Source organism: Quercus suber, unplaced genomic scaffold, assembly GCF_002906115.3.
Source record: "Quercus suber isolate HL8 unplaced genomic scaffold, Cork oak 2.0 scaffold_9, whole genome shotgun sequence".
Taxonomy (NCBI): Eukaryota; Viridiplantae; Streptophyta; class Magnoliopsida; order Fagales; family Fagaceae; genus Quercus; species Quercus suber.
The window spans coordinates 1,775,132-1,786,908 of NW_027069475.1; the positions used below are offsets into that span (position 1 = coordinate 1,775,132).

An 11,777-nucleotide genomic window follows, 5' to 3' on the forward strand; every position below is an offset into this window, starting at 1 on the left:
AGAAAAGAAGCCTGCTAAGCTGAAAACCCAAAAGTGTAGTCTAGGCAAAATCTAGTGCCAAAAAAAAAGAAAACAAGAAAAAAAAGAAGCTCGCTAGGCTGAAAACCCAAAAGGGCAGTCTAGGCAAAAGTTAGGGCCAAAGAAAAAGAAAAGAAAAGAAAAGGAAAATCCTAACAAATTGAAAACTTGAAGATATAACCTAAAAAGGAAAGGATTTTACAAGATGAAAGTCTAGAGGTATGATTCAAGGGAATGAGCATAAAAACAAATGTTGATGCAAATGATCAATAAAGACTAGTGACAAGATGGCAAAGAAGAAATGGGAAAACTCCTCCAATACTTGATTTTTGAGTAATGCATACTTGGGAGAACATCATAGGAAATTTTGAGCCTTTTTATATCATTCATTTTTTTTTTTTTTTTTTTTTGGTCTTTCGTCTCTTGATTGAATGAAATTTTGGTGACATTTTTCCCTTCTTGTTTTTCTCATATTAATTATTTTTGGTCATTTTGATGCACTTTCTAGACTCCTTTCCTGCCTCGATGCACTTGCATATTTCTATTCTTGATGAATCTTTCCTTTTTTAATGAAATCTCTTTTAGATGAATCTTGTATTCCTCTCGGCATGATGAATTTTTGGCTCTTCAAACTTGATGCGCACTTTTTTTTCTCTCACATTGATGGAATTTCATTTCTCTTTCCTTGATTGAGTAAAAGCTCATTTTTCTTTGATGATCTCTTATCTTTAACTTAATGAATTCTCTACTTGTCTTTCATGTCCTCTAGGAGAGCTTTATCAATTAGCTTCAAAGCTCAATGTTGACTCCTCCTCAACATGAGATTTAAGCAAGCATATTTTAAATTTTCCCACCCTAGGTTTAGATTTTAGTGGATTCATAAGAAAAAAAGGCTAAGTATTTAAATGCTCAAATAGGGTAGCAATGGATAATGATCATTCTAGGTATTAAGGTATAATCTTGTTTTACCAAAGACAGCCTCCTATCCCTAGCAATGCTTGCTTGTAGGCACAGTAACTTAAACTCTTTTAACAAATTCCTCTTAAAGGAAAAAGTATGAATGTTCTATTGGAGACACAAAAGTTTTCAGAAATTTGGAATGAATGCATGAGCTTTTCGAATTTTCTGGTGGATAGATTTTCTTTGATTGCCTCGTAAGACCATTTCTTTTTTTATTCAAAGTAATTTAGCAAAAGTGTTTACACGGATCAAATGAAATCAATCCATCCTTGGTACAAGTTGATTGCTTAAGCCTTTAAACATCAAGATTTAGAAAATGTTTTGTCTAAGGGATCCTCATGTACCATTTTAAAAATGATACTTCTTCTTATTCTTCTTCATCTTTTTTTTTTTTTAATCTTGAAAGAAAAAAATTGGGTCATTTTGAAAAAGTCACTAGGAAGTTCAATGGTCCTAATTTAAAGATTTTTTTTTTAATATGACTCAAAGGCTTAAAGGCCCAATGCCCCTAGTCCAAACACTTTCTCATTTGAATCTTTTTCTTTTTCTTCTTTTTTTTTTGGGAACGATTTGGGAATCATGATTTTTTTTTTTTGAAATTTTTAAAAAATATATACATGAACAAAGTACATCAAATGCTACCTGGATTTTTAGAATTCAAAGAAACATAAAAACATGGAATAAACAAACAAATTTTAAGCTTAACCATGATATTGCAAACCAAATGTGGAGTGAGGCAAAGTTGGGCCGCTTGCTTCTTCTCGGTCCATTTAGGATGCTTGAGACTGGGTGTGCTTGAACCTTGATTATGATGAAATGGCTTGGGCTTGCATTTGGAAGACTTGAACCTTGATTATGATCTTTTGGTATTTGCTTAAAATGACTTGGGCTTGCACTTGAAAGGCATGCATCTTGTGAGTTTTTGGCCTTTGATATTGATCATGTCTATACACCTTTGATAGGCTCAAGTGTTGGACTTAGCCACATTCAAGAAACGATTTTGGGCTTCCATACCAAGTAGAGTTCAATCATAAGCTTTTGGGCTTGAGTTCATTCACATCATACAAGGTTTAAATAATCATGATGAGCTCAAGCGTTGGACTTGAGTCATCATGGTTCAAACAACGGCCAAACAAATGCATAACAACATGCAATTTACATGGACCGACCTAAAGGTAGGTTCTATGAGTCAATACAACATGGGTAGAAGGTAGGTTAAAGGTCCCTACAAGCTAGGACGTCGTACCTCCCAACTTGTGACGCCAAGAGTGATGTGTTGGTTCGAACCATACAGTTTGTCCTTATGACTATACACCTTTGATGGGCTCAAGTGTTGGACTTAGACTCATTCAAGAAATAATTTTGGGCTTCCATACCATGTAGAGTTCAATCATAAGCTTTTGGGCTTGAGTTTATTCACATCATACAATGGTCAAATAATCATGATGGGCTTAAGCGTTGGACTTGAGTCATCATGGTTCAAACAGCGGCCAAACAAATGCATAACGAAATGCAATGTACATGGACCGACCTAAAGGTAGATTCTATGAGTCATTACAATTAGGTAGAAGGTAGGTTAAAGGTCCTTACAAGCTAGGACGTCGTACCTCCCAACTTATGATGCTAAGAGCAATGCGTTGGTCCGAACGGTACAGTTTGTCCTTATGAACCACCATGTTATAACCATGATGATCCTTGTCGCGATGGGTAGTAGGTTCATCGCTGGATATGTGAGTCTTAAGAAGACCACAATCCACAGCTAATATTACTGGGCTTCTAGGTTAGCACATAATAATATAAAAAAATTTCATTCAATCAAATGATGTATGACATGCAAAATAATGACATATTAGACATTATATATATATATATATAACAATAAACAAACAATGACATGGTTGGCCACCATAATCTAATTGAAGCTTAGCCCTCAATATCCCTAGTGGAGTCGCGACTGTGAGAGACCGCGCCCCTGGCCCGTTTTATAGGATGTTGTTGGGCCAAACCCATATGAATAGGTGAAGTCGTGTTATTGCCTCTCAAAATAGATGTTCGACTAGTTATATTTTTCCCTTTAAATTAAGGGTTTTACAATGGAGTCGCCACTTATTTAATTATTGGGATAAATAAGAAAATCAAAATTAAAAAATTCCTCGTTTTATTAATTTGAAATTGAATTTACATTAATCATAGGAAAATTACATAGCCTTGGTCCTAGATACAATCTAAGATGAAGTACATGGCTTTGTTTCCTAATTACAATCTAGAAATTGAAAATTATAAGAATAAGCATTGATCTATTAACCCTTGATCTAAACTCGGAGGCTATGTTATAAGGTGGTAAGGTATTAGACACTCACCTTACCTGGTGAAATCGATTTTCTAGACTATAGTGGCCAACATTCATATCATATCATCCAATATGTCAATCAATTTACATGTTGAATTTAATGTGTGTGCATGTGAGAAACCCTAATTTAATTTATTAAGCATTACATTTGGATTGAAAAATAAATTCTAATGAATGTGTGTGGACGGTGATAACCTAGATTCAAGGATTTGAAATTATTATGAGATGAACATATTTTCAAGTGGATTTAAGATTAAAACTAGTGTTATGCATGAACATGTGAGGAACAGCTAATAACACGTGAAAAACACATAAGAACATTCAAACATATTCAAGAGGATTCAAATAATTACTATCATGCTTTAATATTAAATTCTTATCATGACAACACAAAAAACAAGTTATGGAAAATGAGGGTTTATATAGTAGCGGTGGTGGAAATATAAATGGAAGGTCATTTAATGTGGGTTGACAAAAAATTATGAACCTAGACCTCATTTTAGATTTGGGAAAAATCTGGTGTATTAAATGGAGAGATTGGTGGGAGTGAGAAGCAAGCCAAAATTTGGTTTTTCCGTAGCTGCTGTAACAGCCTATAAAGCAATTTTTGAAAAATCATATCTAACTTAATTCTGATTGGAATTGTCTCGTTCTTATGCTCAAATTGAAGCCCCGGATGTCTAGTTTCTAAGAAAATTAACCTCATTCATAGATTCAAAATATTCTGAGAGATATCAATGAAATGGTGAGCAGAAGTCATTTATTAGAAAATGGTTTCAACACAATTAACATTAATAGGTCCCAAATTAGCTCCCAATTAACATTAAATGGCTCCAATCACTCCCATTTCAGACTTAATTAGTTCCAAATTTACTCTAATTAAAAGATAATTACACAAATTACTTATTGAATAATTAATGTTTAACTATCTAATTAATTAGGTGTATGCAACCTCACCATAAAATGTAATCATAACCAATCAAATTGTGACACATCATTGATCTCAAATTGATTACACTTATAACCGATTGAAATCAATTGTTCATAATCATATATAGTCGGACTCAATTTGTGATAGTGCATCTTGACTATTAAAACTTGATTTGATGATAACTTTCAATCGAGTGGTCCGATTAGAGCTTATGACCAGTCAATTTGGTCATTACAACATCAAGATCATTTTAGTGAAATGAGATTAAGGATCTAATGGTCGGAATCAAGATGCATATTTCCAAAGCAAAATTACCCTTTTACCCTCAAAGTGAGGTTAAATGCGGGTTGTAAAATGAGGTGTCAACAGTCTTTTACTAATTACAAGATGAAATTATGATTTTTGTGTTCTTCTTCTCCTAGTTATAAAAGTGATTCATTATTTCTGTGATATCAAAATGGAAAAAATATGGCTCTTCTATGCTGTCCATTGTTTAATAGAATTTTAGCACTAATTAAAAAATGAAAAATGTCAGCAAGTCTTTAAAAAAAATAAAAAAAGTATGGATAATATGTATACTTTAAGGGTCCATTAGGATACAGCTTATTTTGCTGAAAACTGAAAACAATATAGCAAAATAATTTTTAAATATGTGAATAGTGTCGTGGGACCCATTTTTAATATATTTTTCTGAATAAAGTGGTTGTGGGTCCTGTGAATAGTGCGTTAACAATGTACGAACAGTGCATGAACAGTGCACTTTCTCCTAAAATTTGTTGCGCTTGCAAAAAAAAAGAAAAAAAAAAGTTGAAACGCGTTTTGCCTGGAGACGTGGCCGCAAAACATAGTACCTAAACCCAACCTAAGTATGCTTCTTGTCTATGTTGTTTCTCTTTGCTATCACAATGGGAGTTGTTTTTTCCAAATTTATATTCTGTTATCAATTTAGAAGTGACTTAATTGATTTTATTATTTTTTCACTAAGAGCAATTATATTGTCAAAAGATAAGAGACTATACAACAAAGAACTTCTGATCTCAAGGATTCTGCACTTGCTCTCACTTTCTTGCAATTTTATTGGTTTTCAGATTTGTCCTGATAGGGGGCCAGTGTAGAATATGTACAATATGGGCAAGCTGTCCATGATGCCATTGTCCGATTTGAATCACTTAAAATAATTATCCGTTGTTTCTCAAATTTTTTTTATATGCCTATATTCATTCTGATGTATGAATTTCCAAGGTTCCACAAGTTCTGAAAGCATTTGCATCAATTCATGCAAAAATTTTGTAAATTGACACATTCAAAACCTACTTTTTCTATTTTACACACCCATTTTTACAAAACACCCACATCAGTTTATCTATTCTACACATTTATTCAATAAAATATTCATTTTTTCCCCATTCTCATCTCTCTCACAGAACCAAGACATCCCACACAGCCACCATCAAACAACGAGATCAAACCCACAGATCAAACAACGAGATCAACGATGAAGCATTGTGATGGATCAAACCCATTGACTGAACCCATTGATTGACGGTGAAGCACTGTGAAGCTTGACAGAGAGATCGAACCCATTGATCAAACAACAAGATCGATGGTGAAGGTGGCAGCGAAACTAGGCGAATGACAAAGCACTGTGATGGATCGACAGTGAAGCTAGCGGCGAAGCTAGGCAAACGGCGAAGCACTGTGATGGATCGACGATGAAGCTGGCGGCGAAAGCTAGGCAAACGGTGAAGCACTATGACTTTTAACAGAGATTGTCGCCTTCGATGGAGATGGAGCCTGAGGAAAGCTTCACTCTTAGGGAATGGAGGAGGCTAGATTGAGGGACTGAGGGACTGGAGAGAAAGGTCAGAGTAGAAGTTGAAAAGGAGAGAGTGAGGTAAGGAGAGAGAAACAAATAATAAAATAATGTATAAACGAGTTACAGTAACCGTGTAAATATACATGGTTTGGAGATGTTTACACAACTTTACACCCACTGATGTGGGTATTTTTTTAGCCGAAATGTGTAAAATGAAGGAGTTTTTGTATTATAGAAGAGTATCCACCAACTGATGTGGATACTTTAGAAAATGAAATTGGAAACATCACAAGATAGGAGGCTATCAGCATGGTACGTCAATGTTTCATATTGTTTAGGGGAAAAAAAGACATACAAAAGAAAACAAAAAATGAGAGAAAAATAAATAAACCTAAATTGCAACGTAGGTGTTAGAAAGAGAAGATTTTGGTGGTTTTGAAAGAGACCAGATCAACACAACCCATAAATTCCACAAAATGGAGCTTACTTTGCTTCATTTTCCTAAGAGCATTAGTATCAGAAAATTTCAATTCTACTCTATTTTACCATTCCAAAAAGCCACTTTATCATTATACCATACCATTTTTTTTATGAGACAATCAGAGATAAATTTTTTTTTTTTTACAATACTGCTACAGTGCAATTCTACATGTAGAATTTCACTGTAGCAGTATTGCAAAAAAAATTGCAATTCCTAAGTTTACAATTCTCTAATGTAGATAGTTTTGGAACTTAAAATGCCAAATTTCTCTCAAATTTGGAATTAGCATCCTCCAATGCTAATGCTCTAACAACCAAACTATTCTTATTGAAAAAAATGACAAGGAGGGAAGCAAAAAAATTATTGAGCAGTGGTAGTTAAGTGATGTCAGCATCGTGGTGTAAGGAAATGACAGCCAAATAGTAGTGATTATGAACAGGGAAATCCGAGAGAGAGAGAGAGAGAGAATATTTCTATAATTTAAAAATATGATCGATTTTTTTTTTTTTTTGGAGAGAGAGAATATTTAAAAATATGATCGATTTGATAAAATTGGACAAGTTCATTAGCCAGTTCAATCTGGTTAATTCCAGTTTAACTGACAAAACACTCAAGGGAGAACCGGGCTATAAACGAGAATTGGTACACATTTTCAACTTGTTGAACCGGTCAGTCTGATCTCTGTTTAAAACAACGGATTGGAACCACAAGAAACACAACTGGACCTAGTCAACCTTGTTCCTATAAGCTCACAAAGATTATAAAATGTCACTTTCTAGTTTCAATAAATCTTCTATTTTTCAAATACATATATGGAGTACTTAATTTAAGTTAGTACCTAGTACATAAATTCCCACTTTTTGCAAGGTATCGCAATCAAGTGCACTTATGCCCATAGCCGCGTAGGCCTTTTGGAGTCTAAGTGCAAAGTACATATATTTCAAATATAATATATATTTTTATTATTATAGAATTAGAATTTATGGCGTCCGTTTCTAATAAGAGCAAGATCTCTTATTTAACTATAAAAAATTTTACCAGTTAAACTAACTAGAACAACTCAAATATAATATTTAATAACCTATAATAGATAGTAAAAAATATATATAATAACTCAAAATTTTTATATTTTACCTATTAGGTAAGTGAGTATAATGTTTGTAAGTTCAAATTTTACTTAAATTATTTCAATTCTTACAACTTTTATATAGTTGGTTGAATCAATGGACAAGTCAAAATAATTTAGTAGTAGAAAGTTTAAACATAACTTTTCATATAATTCTCTTGTACTTTATAAAAATACATGACCATGATAGTTATGATTGAAAGATGTATAGGGTCCAATTAACATACTTCTAAAAATCAGAGACTAAAATGCACAAGAATAGTAAAGTAATTAGAGACCAAAAATACAAAACTATGATAGTTTATTGCAATGACAATTTTTGTTGCACAAACCTATTAGCTCAAATTTTATTACAACACCTTACCTCAACTATTGCAATCATGCTAATGTTATTGCAACAAATTTTTTTCATTGTAATATATATATATATATATATATATTTTTTGGTTATTGCCTTGGGGCTCAGATTAAGACTTATAAAGTCAATCCTTGTGAATGCCCATCAACGAAATATTTTTGGCAACAGGCCTCGAACCTAGGCGGATTAGGTGAATTGTCCAAACCTTACCAACTGAACCATTCCCCATTGGCAATAAAAATAAAAAATAAAAAATAAATCTTGTATCGTCTAAAAATATATAAGGGATAAAAAGAGAATTAAGAAGAGCAAAAACCCCTCAACGAACAATTTCAGCCTGTCAATCTCACTTCAATTGTTTCCAATGTATTCAAACCGAAACCATCCACAATATTACAAGGAAAGACAAGCAACCTTTCACTTAAAATATCTTCTGTAACATATTCTCTATCTATTGCCCTCAATAATCAAACTATGACCTTCTCCACTCACAATACTCCCACGAAGTCAAACTCTTGATGTCTCGGTTATTAACGTTTATTAACTACCCTGCAATTCCTTCTTATCTCCCCTCGTTGGTTACTTTGCAAGTCACCCAACTTTAGCATTCCATTCACAACGGCTTTGAAAAACACACTTTGGTCTTTGCTAAACAACTCCACAAAGCTTCTGGTCTGCGTGAATGTGTAAAGTGTTTGATCAGAATTGAGAAACCCTCTCCCTGCAACCAAGTCCTTGAAGTATTGATTATCAAACACACGGGGTGTTGCATCAAGGTCTCCTGTAACATTTTGGTCTACATTAGTGGGGCAGAGCTTGTTTAGCTTTTCTCTATACTTTGGTTCAATGGCAGGGTCAGGTCGGCCAGTCCCAGATTGGTTATAAAGTCGAAACATGATGGAAAAACAACGTGCTTTGCCAATAGAGTGAGTCCCAGAAAGAGCTACAAGGTCTTCGACAGAGAGATTGAATTTCTTAAAGAGGTCGATGAGGTAACTTGCATTAGATCTTGGGCTTGGCATGATTTCATTTGATTCTTCTAGCCAGGGAGATAAGCTGTCCAATCTTCCTAGCTTCACCTTCCAATTAGGTCCTCCAGTCTGGTTTACGGCAACATAATTATGCAATCACATACCATTTAGAAATTTTTGCAAAAGGAATGGCATCTTTGCCTGGAAACTATTTACTTTTTATTTGGTGCCAATTTAATCAGGTGTCATGTACAACTTTTTGCACGTATCATATGACGGTTTTACGCTATTCAAAATTGACACTTTCTAGATAAAACTGCAAAAATTGATAATACAACTATAAAGGAAAGAAAAGGTTTTGATTGGTGATAATGATTTTGATTAGTGACACTAACAATGTAATAAATAAATATTTAAATAATATTTTTATAATTCCTTTTTAATTTTAATTTGTTAGTAATAAGAAGATAATTGAATCTTAGATGTCCTCGATTCTCCTTTAAAAATGCTATGACTTTATGAGGTGCTATCCTGTTAACATATCATCAGTTCTCCTCAAAAAAGAAGGGTTTGGCTTATATTCAGTAATTTTTTAAAAGAAATTTCCTTTTATTTTAATGAGAAATTGTCATATTACTCATTATCTAAATAAAATGTAGAGATTGAAACACATTACCACTTGTCATTATATATTTAAAATAAAAAGACATGTCCAATTAAAAAAGTATTAGAAATAAACCACATCCAAAAAAGAAAAACACACTTATCATCAATTCACCACACTTTACAGAGGATCTGTTTGAAAACTGATTTAGTTTTTTGCTAAAAATTTTTTACTAAAAATATGCTAAAAGATACTTGTATTTTAAAAAAATTTGAAAAAGTAAAAAAATGCGACCAAAAAAAAAAAAGGTTTTATAAAGTTGTACGTAAATATTAAAAGTTTTTTTTTTGAGAAATAATTACAATATGCTGTTAATTTCGTAGTTCAAATTCCTTTTCTCTTAGATCCCCAAATACTTTATATATAAAAAAGTGCTAATTCAGTTACCTTTGGCATAAATATTAAAAGTTAAAATTTAAAACCGATGCCAAATTCACTCACAACCACTTGTGTGTCCCTCATCGAGCTAAAAATAATATAAATTACATTTGCCTTTACACTATTCTTATTCTTTCTTCTTTTTTTTGATAGGGACACTATTCTTATTCTTATTATGTCGTCTTTTGGATGGGGCAAAATGATGTAGGTGAATATTATAAGGCTAGCACGGGTACCTAGTTGATAAAAGTTTTGACAAACAGGCCCTATGTGGCTGAGAGTTCAGCGACAAACCTCGGTGGCTAAATGCCTAAAGATCCTCAAACCTCAATTATATTACCTTATGCAAGTTCATATACTAATACGTATTTAAAGATAAAAGCTTAGAAGCGAGTTTGAAGAATATATACCAGTGCAACAGCATCTCTTGCGGCCATGATTACAATATCTGCGCATGAAACACGTCCAGGACAAACCTTCTCTAAAGCCTCCTTGATTTCATCGATGACTTCGAAGGACCTTAACGAATTTATATTCGATAGGGCTTGTTTTTCTCCGGGAACAGTTGGTGTATCATCCAGCAACACAGAAGCATCACAACCCTTTTAATTAATTAATATTGAACTAATTGTTAGCATACATATCTGGATTTCACAAGTCAATATATGAAGGAATATTGACATCGTTAAAAGGAAAATAAATAAATAAATGAAATTAACAAATAGGAAACATGAATAGTGTCAAAAAAGAAGTTTTGTAAGTTACATTAACAAAGCAATCATGGAACTGAAGGCGCATGACGGAGGCGACGCTCCGGGGTTCTCTAATCAAGGCTTTCTTCATGACATTTCGGACGATGGATTCGGCATTTGGGCATGTCGGCAAGTAAAGATCTGGCCGGAGTTGGGCTGCTGCGGCAATGGTTAAGTGCAAGAGAAAGAGCAGGAAGAGAGAAGACATATTTTCTGCACTTGTAGGTGGGTCTGTATATTAATGATCTAACTTGGTGAATTTTATGGGCATTTATATAGCCTCCTTGAATAGTTGAATGCATTTATATATGGTTTATGGGTCCCTCCACTTTTTTTTTTTTAATCTTTTACTTTATTTCCATATATAATTGTATTGAATTTTTATTTTTCTTTCTATTTCTGCTTTTTGCATGGGTGTCAATTTATTACTTGGTTTTGTTATAAAAGATGGGGGCAACAAAAGCCAATTGGGTGAGAGTTTGAGAAGGATAGCTAACTGAAAGAATGAGGTAACTGCGGATGGTGGGGTGATGATCCAGTGCTCTGCGTGTAACTTTGTCCAGAAATGTGACGATTTCGATATTTTCATAATATTTTTATAATAAATCTTAAGTGGTAAATTATTATTGACTTTAATTTGAACTTATAGTTGAAATTATTTTTTTGTCCTTTAGTAAGAGCCAATAAACAACCTTCTATTTAAAATTTATCGTGAACATATTATGCAAATTGCATCCCTTTCTGTTGTATTATCTGATCTTTCTCATTAATTTATCAACAGGCTGGTTGAGCCCATATCTGTTTTGGTAAGTAGATTAATGAAGTCCAAACTTAGAAGGGAAATGAGGTCAATAAGTCACAGATATTTCATGTATGAAAAATTATTGTGTACTCTCAAAGTACTATAAATGCGTACTCCCTCCTCTTACATGAATGATGGATCCCACTAATTAAATTCATGGTGGGACCTAC

The 11,777-nt window shown here is 33.3% G+C and overlaps 1 protein-coding gene across 1 annotated transcript; it reads right to left on the reverse strand.

Moving 5' to 3' along the window:
- Positions 1-8,386: 8,386 nt before the first annotated feature.
- On the reverse strand, positions 8,387-11,066 carry LOC112012654 (peroxidase 17). Its single transcript, XM_024045032.2, has 3 exons — positions 10,819-11,066; positions 10,464-10,655; positions 8,387-9,140 (listed from the first exon to the last, which is right to left on the reverse strand). Exons 1-3 carry the CDS (start codon positions 11,011-11,013, stop codon positions 8,571-8,573), a joined length of 957 nt encoding a protein of 318 aa, XP_023900800.1. The 5' UTR covers positions 11,014-11,066; the 3' UTR covers positions 8,387-8,570.
- Between the last annotated feature and the right edge of the window lie 711 nt (positions 11,067-11,777).